Source organism: Asparagus officinalis, chromosome 7 (genome assembly GCF_001876935.1).
Source record: "Asparagus officinalis chromosome 7, Aspof.V1, whole genome shotgun sequence".
Classification (NCBI taxonomy): Eukaryota; Viridiplantae; Streptophyta; class Magnoliopsida; order Asparagales; family Asparagaceae; genus Asparagus; species Asparagus officinalis.
In genome coordinates, this window is record NC_033800.1 from 35,529,196 (window position 1) to 35,544,933 (window position 15,738).

Here is a 15,738-nt window from a genome sequence, read left to right on the forward strand (position 1 = left end):
CCCTAGGTCCCATGGATTTGGATGCAAAAAAGGGCAGGGAGGGAAATATGGTTGAAGTAAGCCCTAATGAGAGTGGAAAATGGGAGACTGTGATAAAATTAGTTGTGTTTGGATAGATAACTATGGGAAGAATGTGTACGCTATATTTTTTATTTGTTTAAAGAAGAGAATATGAATAGAGAGAAACCACATGATAAATGTAACTTAATTCTAGGAACAATTGGAAATTTGCTTCTTCTAGCCCTTCCAATACTTACTCTCACTAATTAAAAAATATAAACAAACATAATTTTAAAATGCTTAACATTGTAACCTTTCTACTCCTCTTCTCCCTCTTTGAAAAAAAGCTAACCCATGTAAGAAAAGCTTTTAAAAAAAAAATAAACAAACATAACTTCAGAATGCTCATTGTAACCCCCCCCCTCCCCCCCTCCTCCTCAAAAAAGGCTAACCCATGTAAGAAAAGCGCTTTAAAAAAAGCTAACCCATGTAAGAAAAGCGCTTTAAAAAAAGCTATTCCTCCCCTCCCCCTTTGAAAAAAAAGCTAACCAATGTAAGAAAAGCGCTTTAAAAAAAAACTTCTTTCAACTCATTATAAAGTTAGGGACGGCTTGGCTTGAAGTAATTGTGATATGGGGTTATCTTTGTCCCTCACATTTGGAAACCAAACATCACAAAACCCGAAGAAGTTAAAACTCCCGTATGCCCCTCCAAAACCTCTTCTATTTTGTTTCTTCAGCAAAATTTCTGGGAACCAGAAAGGGAGTCAAAAAAATAAAAAATAAAAAATAAAAAATAAAAAATAAAAAATAAAAAATGGAGGATTTTGACGATTGGGGTTTAAGCGCAGAAGACTTAGATTTCTTAGAAAAAGACGCCATTAACAAGCTCTCACAAAAGAAAACCTCGCCTGCGATCGCCCCTTGCTCTTCTTCTCCTCTTGTCCCTCCTCAGCCTGCCATTAACAAGATCCCTACTTCGAGAAATTTCGAGCAGTTTCCATCGTCGACGACCTCCGTGGATTCTTGCCATGCAAGGGTAAATCCCTCAGAATCCCTTTGTTTATTTGCATTGTATTTGGTTGCATAATTTGGGGTCAGTTTTTAGGTTTTCGTGTTGATTTTGTGGATTTCTTTAAAATTTAGGCTATAAGTTTTGTTAGTTGATTGTTTTAGATGATTTTCTATGAAAAAAATTTCATTTTGGTACTTGGTTAGAGCGGACAATTTGATCTATTCGCCAAAATCCTCTTTGTTTGCATTGTTTGGCGTATGGCAATGCTTATATGGATGTACTTAGAAACTAAAGGCTCTATTGAGGAGAGAAATTTAAATTATAAGTGTTTTTATTTGATTGTTCTTGATGGTTTTCTATGAAAAATTTCATTTTGGTACCTGCTTAGGGCGGTGAATTTGATTGAAGGAACTAAGGTTTTCCTTATTAGGTCCATTTATTCCCACATTGACTAGTCAATTGTGGGTTTATAAGGGATTTGGGTTCCCTCCCTCCTCTAACAACTAGCTACCTTTTAGAATGAGTTCTCCCAGGTCTCTTGCTTTCTTGTACTCAGATTAAAAAAAAAAAAAATCTTTCCTCTTATCTTCTCATGTGGTTCTTTGCTTAGCGGATGCTAGAATTCGACTTCCTGATTTCTGGTGCATTAAGACATATGATTAAAGCTAACCTGCAAATAAATTTTGTTGGAACTTTCCTTCAGTCTTCTTTGTAGACAAACTTTGATCCATTTTCTATGCGTAACGTCTTGGTTGTAGTGCTTGAACAGTTGAATTATAGGTTTTCTCANTTTATTCATCATAATATTATATTTTTCTCTTTTTTTGACATCCGTTTATGTTTTACCACCTCTTTAGTAACATTGGTTTGTAGTTCTGCAAACTTCTTAGGTGATTCGCTCCTAAACTAATTTATTTTCTCTTATCAAGGTTGAAGGTTCTCCTTCAAGATTGCATGTATCCGGAGAAAATGGTATTTCAATCTTTCGCTTTCTTGCTTTAATCTATCTTTTCTTTTAACTGCTGCAGGTGTTATTTTGGTTGGTAAATTGGATTCTGATGATTTATGTTGTATGTTGGATTTCTAGATAACAATAGTGCGGTTGACCTTCAAAAGGTCTCTGTCCGACTATACCTACATGCTAGTGGTGCCATTGCCGCAAAGTTTCCCTATCACACGGTATATTATCTGCCCTACAGCCAATTTACTAACCGCATTATTTTAGTAACCTTTTTCTTGGATATGTTTGTCAAATCCCCAGTTACTTGTAGAGGCTTTTCACAAGATTCCCAAAGCTAGCTGGCATGGGAAAGAAAGGTTGTTCTTGTAGGCTTTATTTAATTCTCGGTCATTCCTTTGTAGTTTATGCCATTGTAAGTGGCTTTATATGCTATCTGGTCTTCATAATCGTTCATCGTGGTATGCTCAGGGTATGGATGTTCCCGATCTCCTCTTTGGCAACAGCTGAAGAGGTTCTAAATCAAGTAACTGGTGTAGTTGTCGAGGTAAGATGTCATGTTTTCTCAACATTTTATCTTCTAACATCAACTTTTGTATCATTATATTACTTCTTTTGATTTATTCAAATGACTTGAAGTAGAAATACAAAAGGATACAAGTTACCATATCCTAGGCTTGTTTCAATCATGTATACCTATTCTTTTTGATCTATTCATGCCAGTAGCTCACGTAAGGGTACAATCTGCCAGGTCCAGAAGCTAGACCCTCTGGTCTACCGTGCCCTTACTGCCGCTACTGCTGTTCCAGACCTTAGGGGTGAGTGCATGCTGTTATGGTCCGTGATCACACCAATTTTATTTAGAAAATACTGTACACATTTCAAATTGCAGCTATTTAGTTGAGGGGGTCTTATCATTCCCCCCCTTCTTTGGCCTCCATATAATTTATGTTATATTGTGCATTCAAGGAATGAATGAGAGAAGCTACCTTGTAGAAATTGGAGGGGCAACTTACTACTAGATACTTCTATGTAAATTACAGGTGTTTGTATGCAAAGTTAGTCTTAATATTGTTTGGAATTTTCTTTTACCCGTAGAGCAACTCTTTTTGCAGCTCATACTTGTGCATGGTATTATGCCAAGTTATTAGGAATATACCTCTCAAAGGTAATATGTTAATACTGTATACTGACATATAATTGGTTTTACGTAATGAAACAAAGAACAGAATGACATGCCAATATAACACGAAGAGAGCACTTTGTGCAACATGGTATGCCAAGTTTTGGCCAATCAAAACATAATATTACAAATTTTCAATATGATGAACAATACCGTCATGTTTTTTTTTTGATATTTTGTCTAATGGTTATATAGAACAACAATTAATGCCTCACACATTTGCATTGCATCATTGCCTAATAGTTGGCTCTTCATATTCCCTCTGTCCTTTGTACACTAGTTAGATGATTCTCAAAATTCCTATATTGATATATTTTAGAATTAATTAAAGCATTATAATTGCAAGTAATTATTGTGACAATTTACTTAATATTTGGAAAAGAGGTGAAGCCCGGTGCATTACAGAAGTCCAGGAAGAAGCTGGACCAGTTTGAGTCTATTGTGCACGCCTTGCATTTTTTTAATAAGAGATTTTTTCCGCACCTCGAACCCGGGAGCTTCAGCTAACACGATAATAACTCTTACTGTTGCGTGAGGGCTCCCCTACTTTACCTATATATTTACTTATGATGAATATCAACCATAAAACTTTGTCTAGTCGATGGAGACAATTGACATTGGTTGTTAAATCTCTTTCATTATACAATAGTTTTATTAGTTCAATGCCCTTACATTTATTAATTGAAAGTCATCCTAGTTTATTAGTACTTACTACTTACGTGACAACAGATCTCAATTTGGGCAATGCATATAGGAAAAATATCCAAGAACTCTGAGATCATATGCAAAAAATTCCCATGGCTCTTGAAATGAATGCTATAACATCACGTAGACATTCTAGAATTGTTTAACTCGCTAAGTTGACATTTAAACGTGGTCAAGCCATGTTCTAGTAGTGCCCATATTTGACCACTACTTGCCTAAAGCTATGGTTGTGGTGGAGATCTATGCATAAATCAGAGATGGAAACATTCGCAAATAAAAAATTTTCTGGAAAAAAGGATTTCATGCTTTAAAAAATGAAGTGTATATTTTTAGACAAGAAAATTTTGTACTTATCTTATTTTTTTATTAGCTGGGCGTGTCATGGTAGAAGTGTGCCTTTGCATGTTTTATCTCTTCTTGCCAAGAATTGCAGATAGCCCTCCTCAGAGTTCTATTTCAAAGTCTCGATTTCTATTTTTTCTTAAATATTTTGACTGATGTTGGTACAACCAATAGATAGACTTCGAATTTTTTATACTCCACTGAAAGATGCACCCTTTGTGGGGCTCAAGAAGCATGAGCTGTGCATCTTTGTGTTGTGTTACACTGTTACTTAATAATAATAATAATTTATAATTTGATTTTGAACAGTAATGAGTCCTGGGAATTATGGTACTGTTGCAGGTTATTGTATACTTCACATAAAGTTTATCAGCTTTTAGTTTTTTCATTAATTTGTCTTCATCAAAATACATAATTGAGAGGATATGATCTCTCTTGCAGTTGGAGTTTGCTTCTCAGGAATTCATGAAATTTAATTTTAATCTTTTCTGAGAAGCACTCATTGTGAACTAAATTTCAGAATGTAAAAAATGAACATGAAGCAAATGAACTTTTATAGAAAAAAATGGAACTTTTAGTTTTGTTTTCTTATTTTCTCTTTTGCTTTTTGTTTACTTTTCTCATTTCTATAAAGATCTGATATTTGCTTCAAGTAGAAATGTACATCTCTCAGCTCTTTCTTGTTTATTCTATTTGTTAATTCCTGATCAAGGGGCTTTGCAAATGATGAAAGATATTGGAGATTTATCTGTGATACATTGTACTTTGCACAGAGCCTTTAAAACATATATTAGAGTGCTGCTGGACACTGTTAACTAAATGTAGTTCTTTATATTAGTTTACTTGGTCGCTAACTTTCTAATATTCTGAGCAGCTCTGTATGATAAAATGCCAAGCTATATTGAATCTAAACTTCTGCCCTTTCAGCGAGAAGGAGTTAGGTATGTGCATGCTATTTCTTATTTGGTTAAGAAAATTGTATTTACAAGAATTGAAAGTTTGACATGTTTGTAGAGGAAAAGAGCAACAAATTGTTTTTTCCTTTGCTACCTTTACTAGGTCATATGGTTGAAGAAAACGAACAAAGTATAAAGTTTTCTCTTTTTTTTTTGGTTCTCTGTATCACTTTTTGTTCATTTAGAACTAAATTGCATTCATATAGTCTTTTTTCGTTTATAATTTTTAATCACTGCATAACTTATTTATGTGTACTTAGTTCGTTGTATTATTACTTCTGCTTACTCTTGTTCAGTAGGGATGAAATGCATAAACCATTAATGGTTAACATCTTATTGTTCTCATCATAGTTGCCAAACCTCTGAACAGGATGTTCTGCAAAACTAGGTATTTTCACCTTTTTAAAGGTCATATGATGATTATGGTCGTGACATTGCCTTGATTTGCTTACAAGGTTATACTAGGAAAATGCATTTTCAACATGATGTCATACGCAACAATTTCTGCAATTTTGTACTCACAACCTGAGTGCCTTCTTATGTGATATTAATCCGTTATATATCTGCATTAGGTTTGTGTTGCAGCATGGTGGAAGGGTGCTTTTAGCTGATGAGATGGGACTGGGAAAGACATTACAGGCACAAACTCTGTCCCCCCAAATCTCTTAGTTCTTTCTTCTGCTTACCCTGAATCGTACTTCTCAGAAAGATCCTAATTTATGAGTTTGGACTGCTTTACAAATGTCCAATTATTTTCAGCTGATAGCTATTAATGCTTAAGTTTACAGAGCGTTCCTAGAAATTGCTAAATGAGCTATTGCTAAGTTGCAATCTGGTATGATTAGAGGCATTACATGTCAGGCCAATCCCAACTTGTTCAATGCAGTGACTTGACTATGTCTTGTACGCTTGTAGATTGCTGTGGTTTATCAAGAATTCTAAATATGAAGATAATTTTCTTAGTTTTTCTTGATTTGTTTCTGAAAACTTGCAATGACTTAATGATAAGTTAGGCTGTCGTTTGTTTTAATTTAGTTTCCGAATTCAGCTCAGCAAACGATCCTTCCAAGTTTCCAACTTCATTTGTAAATTTGAAGATGATATCAGAGATACTCCATGGCCATAGGAATGACAGCTTTGGCTGTAGCTTCTATTAAGTGACGTACTAGAGTTGAGCTCAGTCTCCTAAACTTGGGTTCATTTTGTCAAACATATATCTTGTGCCTCAGCTTTCTATTTCTCAATTTTTTTTATCAGACAGATACCTCATGGCTAAACTTTCTTTCTTTAAAACCTTTTTGATCTATGCAGGCAATTGCTTTTACTGCTTGTGTTCATGAGTCCTGGCCAGTTCTTGTTATTACCCCCTCTTCCTTGCGTTTACATTGGGCTTCTGTAAGCTCTTCTGCGACTGGCATCATATAATTTTTCTTTCTGTTTGTGTCTTGCCAAGTTTATAACTCATAATGTAGACTTATATGAACTGATCAATTTCTCTGTTGTCTAATTTTCTTTGCAGATGATTCAGCAATGGCTCAACGTTCCCGCAGAAGATATCTTGGCATGTATCTGATCACCTTTACAAGTCTTTATCCTTTCTCTTGTTTTGAATTCTTACCTGTGTCATTCTCTAGTACATCCTGTATAATAATGCATGTAATAAACACCATTTGGACTGGCCTGCCTCATTTATATATGATATATAACATTGATGCTTTACTTAAAAAATTAATGTCAGTATCCAATGTTTTCATTGCTAGTCATAGATAAGTTTTTTCGTCTGTGATGAGCTTCTTATCACATTGTTTTTTCAAAACATGCATCTCTTATGCATGAGTTTAGAAGGTTAGGCAGCATGTATTGATACCTCTGATTAGGACCACATTATCAGATTATGCAGAATTGAGAATAGATGGTCTTAATGTTTTTGTATATTTTTCGATGTTGAAAGTTCCCAGAAAATTGAAAAATGTCCCAATTAGTTGAATGACAAGTAGTGGTCAGAGATCAACAAAAATCTTCTCGCAACAGGAGAGGAAAGGACTGAAGCAAACCTGGAATGAGAAAAATAGAGACGCCAGAACAAAGGAAAAACATTATAGTGTCTTGCTAGACTACTGTCCTAAGAGAATGAGGTGAGTGCCTTTTTGGGCTGAAAGAGAGGTCAATGGGATTCTTCTTAGAAATTGGATCTAGTCTCTTAAATTTTGTTTAATCAATTGGGTCCTTAATTGCTAACAAGTCCTCTCTCTTTTTAACTTTTGTACGATAAGTCGATCAAAGAAGATGTGGACATCCTTCAGTTTTACTGCAATGTCAGTGCCAAAATTGTTAATGTCCCACTCCTAGTTTTTTGCTGGTTTATACATGGACATATGACATCCTCTAAAAAATTACATTGGAAAAGCTGCTATGATGTGAATCTCGATGTGTTTGGTTCTTGGCTGTGTTAATAGAGTTGGGATGGAAAGATGACAATTGCAGATAATTTGTGGAGGAGCAAGGATGTGATTTAGTAGATGGGTAAATTGGCTTTAACTTCATTCTGAGTTAGAATTGATGAAATATTCTGAGCATTAGTATTTTAATGTAACAAGAGGTACTAACTTGGTGTAAAGTAAATGATTCTGGGATCAGTATGAAAATAAACATAATTTGAGCGACTAACAGGAAACAACCCGATTGAGGGAGTTCTAGGAAAATAGTAAATAACAAATATTTTAAAGTTGAGGACGCATCTAGTAAGTGATCAAGTGCGTATCCCCAGTGTCAAAGAAGTGTCATCTGCCCACGTGTTTAAGATACCATGACAGAACTAGAAGTTTCGTGATACATTCTACCTGTTTTATCATATGATATGCTTTGGTTCTTTCGCATTTCACCATATGACATATTCTTTTGCCCTCCTACCCAGATCAGCCTCATCCCCCTAACATGTGCACACACGTAAACACACTCAGATCTTGTGATATATTGAGAATGAATTTATGTTTTGTGTTTGGTCTCTTCTGGACTCTTTCTTAATCTGGAGATACTTGGAGGTTTGCTCCTTTTTTGCTTTAACTTAAACTGCATAACCAATAATTGATTTCTCAGTACCTGCCAACTTGCCTACTATCTAGTTCAATAAGCCCTTCTTTCAAGGATCTTCAGGAATACCCTCTTAGAATTGGTCTCAACCATACATGGAAGTGAAAAGTTTTTGTCAATTTATTTTTCAGGAAGCCTTCTGGAAATGAAGTTTCACTTTATAGCCAAGAACATCTTTTGATTGGAAGAGGCTAAGATGACAACAATGATCATATGTATAGAAGTACTGTTGTGGTTCATTATGTCCCTATGCAATACAAATATTATTCTTCTGATTTCTGGCTTAAGTGCTAAAGCATTTAGAAATATACTTTTGTTCAACTGGTGATGGGACCTGATGGACTTAGATTATTGAACCATGGAGCATAAATTGTTATATTAACAGCCGGATATATGTATGTTGAAGGATAATATCTGAAAATTTCATGGTCCCAATTATTATGTGTATTCTTGTTGATTGCTATAAGACAACCTAAGTGACGCCCTATGTGTCGAAGCTTGATGGTGATAAAAGACCTGCTATTTTTCACTAAAACTGATACAGGAGCTCTTGAGTCTTCAATAGTGTGATAAAAGACCTCATGCACTTGCACTTCTTCTCTTTAACAATGTATGATGGAGCAATACATAGACGTGGGTGCTTATAGTTGTAATTTGGTTGTCTTGATGTGAATCCTTACTATGCGGTAGGAGTCAGAAATTTTATACTTTGATTACAACCTAGTTATTAATGAAAATTTCAATCATTATAAAGGCCACCCCTATTTCCCCTTTCCATTCAATCCATACATGCAAGTGTACAGTAGAATATACCTTAGAACTGATGTAATAGTGGGCTGTTTTGTATGCAGATACTTCTATCTTCAACAGGAGCAGCAAGCAGAGGAGGATTTACGATATTGCGCTCAAATGTAAAGGCTGATATTAGCTTCAGTGGCATATTCAACATAGTCTCTTATGATGCGATGCTTAAGTTCCAAAATATAATTATGGCTTCTGAGTTTAAGGTAATCAGCAATTTTCTTTTCCTTATAATATACTTATTTAAAATATATATATATATTATTATATTACTTATATATATGAGAGAGAGAGAGAGAGAAATGAGAACCTTGGTACCAAGTTGTTTAAAGCAACTTGGTAGTGATGTGGCCTAATCTTGCCCCTACATCACACACTCGAAGATAGAGCCTCAACCACCCTTCACCAACTCCAATGTAGATTGTAGGGACAAGATTTAGGCACATCACTACCAAGTTGCTTGGAGCAACTTGGTACCAAGTTTCTTGGAGCACAACTTGGTACCAAGTTTCTCCATTTCTCTCTCTCTCTCTTATATCTATATATTATATATTATATATATAATATATATAATACTATATTTAAGATTTTCTGCTACTAGTAATAACAATACTTGTTCAATATTTTTTAGTAAAACTGTAACATTCTTCAACTCACAAACACATGCACAAAGATGCACTTTATTTTGCGAGTCCCTGAAAGCAAATTCTTCTCATCCAAGCACAAGATGCTCAATTCATATTGCAAGGTTACTTCATTGATCTTCATTTACAACATTTATAAATCCTAGACTCGAAACTGAAACGCGAGGAGTTTTTCCCCTATGCATCAAGTGACTATCAAATGGGCATCCAAAAAGAATTTTGTTTAATGGTTTATGGATAATTTAACAGTTGATTTGAAGACTTTCAAACCCTTGCACACCAGTTTTTGGATTTTCGAACTTGGTAATTTAGCTATCTATTTTCTGTCCACTACATGCATATACACAGCTTTTTGCATTTGGTTTTCTGCACTATAAAGCTTCTAGATCAAGGTGAATGGAGTTATGCGCAATTTGAATGGAAAGATCGAAATCCTTTTTGGAGGAAAAACTATCTCTTGTTCTGTGTTGTGTATCTGTGCGCATTTGTCTTTTGTGTGCTTGCTTACTTATCCTTGTTTTAGTCTTGAGCCTGCTACTCACTTTTTTTTAAATCTGGTGCTGGTTTAGATTGTAATCGCTGACGAGTCACATTTTTTGAAGAATGCTCAAGCTAAGAGAACAAGTGCTACTCTTCCTGTTATTCAGGTTTGGCATTTCTTCACATCACACTGGACAAGTCCTGTGATGAACATTGTTACAATTGAGGCTAACTGTTGATTTAAAATTTTTTTAAGGGATTTTTGCTTTTAGACCCATTTGTTTACTCCCATTTATCTTTAAATCCAAGTACTATTATTTGTATCTTTAAGCCCAATTCACCTTTTATATTTATCTTTAAACCCAATCTTCAAAATACTATATTTTCACCACTTGTTTTTATATTTTGGAGATTGAGTTTAAAAATAAGTATAAAAGGTGAATTGGGCTTAAAGATAGAAATAATAGTACTTGGGTTTAAAGATAAATGGGAGTAAACAAATGGGTCTAAAAGCAAAATCCCCTTTTTTTAATCTGGGAAGTTGGTCATGGAAATTTAGTTATCTTGTTGCTAGCCTCTCCATATTTCATGGTCATGGAAAAATATGCTAATGATGTTTTAATAAAGTAATTTGTTTTAATTAAAGTAAGGTTAGAGAAGGAAATCATGATAATGATAGTCCTTGCTATTTTTCCAATATCGTCTGCTATTTTCAACTTATGAAATAATGACCCATTGACTATCTGCTTAAGTTTTTACATATAGTGGTTATCTGATAAAAGGACTACTTGTACAATAGTAAATCATCAGAGTCAAGATTCTTAGTAATTTTCTCCTATGGGTGGCACAATGTTCTGGAATAAAGTTTTCCCCTACACTTTCTTTAAAAGGTAAAGAGAAAGCAACAGGAGAAAACCTGGAGTATAAGGTGATGCAGAACGAAATAATCAGTGACAAAAGGAAGTGTAAACAAGAGCCTTTGGGTTCTTCAGACTCAAAGTCCAGGAGAAAGAAGAAATCAATCAGAATTTGTGCTTTTTTTATTTTTTATTTTTTTATTTTTTTGTTATAGTGGATGATGATGTCACATTGATGTGAATTAATAGATGGATGCAAATTGATCTGGCTGTTGCTTGCTTTGGTTTGAGCTGCAGTGAATAGGATTTTGATTTTTTTTAAAAAAAAAAAAGAAAAGCTAGGCTTTATTTTTCCCTTTTATGGAGTAAGAAGGCAGCAGCTTCTTTTTGCAAAGGAAATAAGACTAGCAGAACAGAAGATTGAATTGATAAGGAAAGATAATAGATAAATAATATTAGATCGATTTTACACACAGACATCTAACATTCGAGATAACGATGGCTTCACGCCTTCGCAAATCACATGCTTCATTTTTCTCAAGTTTTCATAAATTTTCAGTCTGATTACAATAAAGCAAAATCCATATATATCGGGTTTAAAATCCTATCTCTACTAAAATTCCTAATACAAATAAACTTCGGATTCTACTCCAATTTACAATAATTCTATTATAGAATTGAAATTCAATCATACTCCTATAATTTAAATTCAAACCAGACTTTAAAATTTAGATTTAATGTCCTAATCCCCTAACAAAATTATCTATCGAAGTTAGTATTTCCACAGGATGAGGACGCTTCAACAAAATTTGGACTTGATCTTTAAATTTTCCTATATCATAAGGCCTTCTACACATAAAATTTAACTTAGCAAGCATAAAAAATATTACATGCTAATATTTTGTGCCCAAATTGGTTTGAATATGTGCAACTTGTGAGTCGTGACCAATAAGAGTGCCACTGCCTGTTAGAAAAAGTCATGGGATTGTATTTAAAGGAGCAACGAGTACTAGATGCAGGCATAAACTAACATGGATGGAGGCAATTAAAAAGATCTGATTTTTGTTAGTTTAATATAAAAGATGGCCCTTCAGCAGAGCTGAATGGTAGAAAAGAAGTCTTGTAAGAAACCCAACAGTTTCTGGTGAAGGCTTTGTTTTTTTAGTTGTTTTATCATTTCATTATGGTTTTGTTTGGTGGTATGTCATGAGCGAAATGACATGTATCTTGAGCAGTTTCATTTTAACCTTTGAGGATTGCATTGATCTACTGATCTGATAATATCTCTTGAACCCAACTTTTACACGCTCTCTCTTTATTTTCCACCACAGGGAACCTTCTTTCGTACATTATATCTGATCATCCCCATCTTTGCATGTGAATAGAGATAACATTTATCAGATACTTATCATATAAACCTTTATTGCTATTAATAATTACAGAAAGCCCAGTATGCAGTTCTACTGAGTGGAACTCCTGCATTATCCCGGCCTATTGAGTTGTACAAACAGGTTCACTTATTCTCTATTTAAGGGACGGTTGGTTTTTGATTTATTTATTAGTTTGTCAATGTTTCGTTTATAAAAGTTTCATTTACATTAACTGCAGCTTGAGGCATTGTCTCCTGATGTGTACAAAAACGTTCACGACTATGGTAATAGATATTGCAAAGGTGTAAGTGATTATTAAAGTTGACCTTAGATGTAATTCTTTGATTCAATTGTGTTCTACCGCATCACGGATGTGAACTATGATTTTTTAGGGAGTATTTGGATTATATCAAGGTGCAAGCAATCATGAAGAATTGCATAGTTTGATGAAAACTACTGTGATGATTCGTAGGCTGAAGAAAGACGTTCTTACAGAACTCCCTGTAAAGCGTAGGCAGCAGGTAATGTATCACTACTATACTATTGTCTCTCTCTTCTTTTCCAAACCAGAGAGCATCTTTAACTAGCCAAAATTACTATACAAACTAGTTTATTTTTGCAATGGCATCTTTACATTTGATAAATGTCTGTAAGTATGATAGATGAAAACTGACGTTTTCAGAAGATGGTGCTTGTCATTAGAATACATATGGTCAATGTTGATGTTAAACTGGGGTATATTACATAGCTTGCGTGAGATTACATTTAGCTATATATTGACTCACGCTTGTTACATATTTCCACTTGTATAAAATTATATTTGATTGTTAATCCTTCACAAATCATTTCAAACAAGGAAAAACCATAAGAATAGTGGTTTGGCACATTCCTTGATTGAGTTCAGACATGTTCTCCTGATCGACCGCTTAACTCATTTCCTCTTATTCTTAAGTTTCACTCCCATCAGAACCATAGAGAACCTCTGTCTGGTTTCACTTTAAGAAGAACTACTTACGACTTGCAATAATATTATCCAATTTGTCAATGTCAATGATATCCCTCTTTTACCTGTAATGATAGTTGAAGATTGTAAAACTATGCTGAACTGTTAGTGCTTTCCTTGCATTTATGCCTATTATACTTCTGAACTCATTCGTTGAATAATCATATTGTTTTGAAATTTCTGTTTTGCAGCATTACATCTTCAAAAATGTATCTTTAATTAAAAAAAAAATGATGTTCTGTACAAGTGTACTGATAACCTCTGGCCCTGAACAAGCTATTTGTTGATGGACCTAATATGGTGGCTTAGCTATATAAATTCAAGTTATCAATTCAGGGGCAAGTTGAAGAGGAAGTAAAAAATTTATGCCTCGTTGAATGGGATGAATGGATTTGTTGCTGCTATCTTCTTCATCTAAGCTTTTACTTATAGTTTATTTTGCAAATAGTGGGGAACTTTGTTAGTGCTTTGTACGTATTTTTTCCTTCATATTTGTCAATCTCGCAGGTCTTCTTGGAGTTGAGTGAGAAAGACACGAAACAAATCCGTGCTTTATTTCGCGAGGTGATCAGCATGATTGACTTTATTAACTAATTACTTGCGTACATCTTTTATGATAATTGGTAAATTGCAAAAATATTATAAAAAAAACTTTCAGGTTCTTTTTGTTTAAACCAAAGCTAGAATGCAATTGGAAGACACTATTTAATTATCATATTGGTAACGGAATGTGATAGATCACTGATTTTGGAAGGAAATGTCAACTGGTTCAATATATTTCCAACTGAAAATTGTTAAACAGCTAATTCAGATACTATTACCAGGACGTCAAATTTTAAATGGATAAAATGGTACAAGTTTGTAATCTTTAATTCTCTTGTGCTCGTCAATAGATAACATTATATGACTTGGTAAGATTACAAAGGGTTTTAGTAGTGCATTTTCACATAACTCCCCATAGAAGAAAGCCTTGTCATGCTGTCAGGGTTCCTGCATGTTATCTGCTGAGCTCGATAGTGCATCCTGAACCGAAATTTGGCATTAATGAATTAACCCCATGTTTATGTAGCCCGTGGAGTATTGAAGGATAACCTGCATTTGTGTTCACATAAACAACTCACCATTCAAGTACTTTAGGCTTTTCTAGCAGCCTATCACACTCTTAATAACCATTCTCCAAACTCGGACAGATAACAAAAGAGCTATATCAGGTAGTGTTATCCAGGATGTCAACTCCTAACAACATTACTTGTGTTTTTGTTATATTGCAAGTTGCTAAGTTGAGCTTCACTGGGTCATGCCCATTAAGTAATCGCCAAACTGAAACACACATTCTGAGCCTTGGTTTAATACAAATTCTAAGTACTTCGCCTTCTTGCTTGATGATGAATGAATCAAGCAAAACTGGATCTCACCTAGGCTTCAGTTAAACACTCGAGACTTTCCGACTAAACTGAACCTTTAGGTGAGGAAAAATAGTTGGCTTTCCTCAAATTTTTAAGCGATAGCAAATTTGCTTTATATAGAAAGCAATGGATCAATATCCGCATCCTACCCTGTTCAGAAACTATTCAAGATGGACAAATTGTATGTTCTATTGTTCATAATGAATTAGTCATATCTACTTGCAAAAATAAATATGTTATGGACCTACTAAACATTTATGGATAGTTTATAATCCCTCACTTGTTATATTTTTGTATCTTCTTATTGCAATTGGAATGATGCCTCTAGCTCGGCATAAACACATGGAGTTCACTCTGAGCATATCGAATATTACATAATTGCATCTTCAGTTGAAGTTTGAAAAGAAAATATGAACACACATACAACCTTTAATGCTACAAGGAAATATCATATTTTTTTCATGCAGTGTATTTCACTTACATGGACCGAGGCTGTTGTTTTAGTTACATGTGGCTACTCCTTTTCTTAATGCCTCTTGTGTGGTGCTCGTATTGCAGTTGGAGTTTGTAAAGAACAGTATGAAAGCTAGTGAATCCAGAGAAGAGCTCGAATCACTAAAACTTTCTCAGAAACATCTTATCAACAAGGTGGGCAAGCTCTTATTGCACATTTTTCTTTGCGAGTTGTTTTGATGCAAGATAGACTTGGCCATTTTTGTAAGAATTTGGTAGCAAAACTTTTCCGTTCAAATTTGATGCTTGACCATTCATAGTGAAGACCAGTCTATTAAACGCTTTCTACATTCTAAGGTGCTTAAAAACCGATATTTTATGTTTTGGCTCATGCATCAGGAGATACAGTCCCCTCGCCCCCTCTTATTTATTTATTTTTTTGGGAGGGTTTTTTTTTTGTTGGGGGGGGGGGGGGG

General features: G+C 34.5%; 1 protein-coding gene across 1 annotated transcript in view; it reads left to right on the forward strand.

Moving 5' to 3' along the window:
* Window positions 617-15,738, forward strand: part of LOC109851024 (SWI/SNF-related matrix-associated actin-dependent regulator of chromatin subfamily A-like protein 1) — a 27,008-nt gene continuing 11,886 nt past the window's right edge. The window contains exons 1-17 of the mRNA XM_020421127.1: window positions 617-1,038; window positions 1,944-1,986; window positions 2,102-2,193; window positions 2,276-2,331; window positions 2,444-2,519; window positions 2,724-2,790; window positions 5,077-5,143; window positions 5,731-5,797; window positions 6,470-6,553; window positions 6,678-6,719; window positions 9,100-9,255; window positions 10,263-10,340; window positions 12,473-12,541; window positions 12,639-12,704; window positions 12,793-12,921; window positions 13,911-13,967; window positions 15,368-15,457. Of these exons, the coding sequence (XP_020276716.1) occupies window positions 817-1,038; window positions 1,944-1,986; window positions 2,102-2,193; window positions 2,276-2,331; window positions 2,444-2,519; window positions 2,724-2,790; window positions 5,077-5,143; window positions 5,731-5,797; window positions 6,470-6,553; window positions 6,678-6,719; window positions 9,100-9,255; window positions 10,263-10,340; window positions 12,473-12,541; window positions 12,639-12,704; window positions 12,793-12,921; window positions 13,911-13,967; window positions 15,368-15,457 (1,461 nt within the window). The 5' untranslated portion in view covers window positions 617-816. The remainder of the gene's footprint in view (window positions 1,039-1,943; window positions 1,987-2,101; window positions 2,194-2,275; window positions 2,332-2,443; window positions 2,520-2,723; window positions 2,791-5,076; window positions 5,144-5,730; window positions 5,798-6,469; window positions 6,554-6,677; window positions 6,720-9,099; window positions 9,256-10,262; window positions 10,341-12,472; window positions 12,542-12,638; window positions 12,705-12,792; window positions 12,922-13,910; window positions 13,968-15,367; window positions 15,458-15,738) is intronic.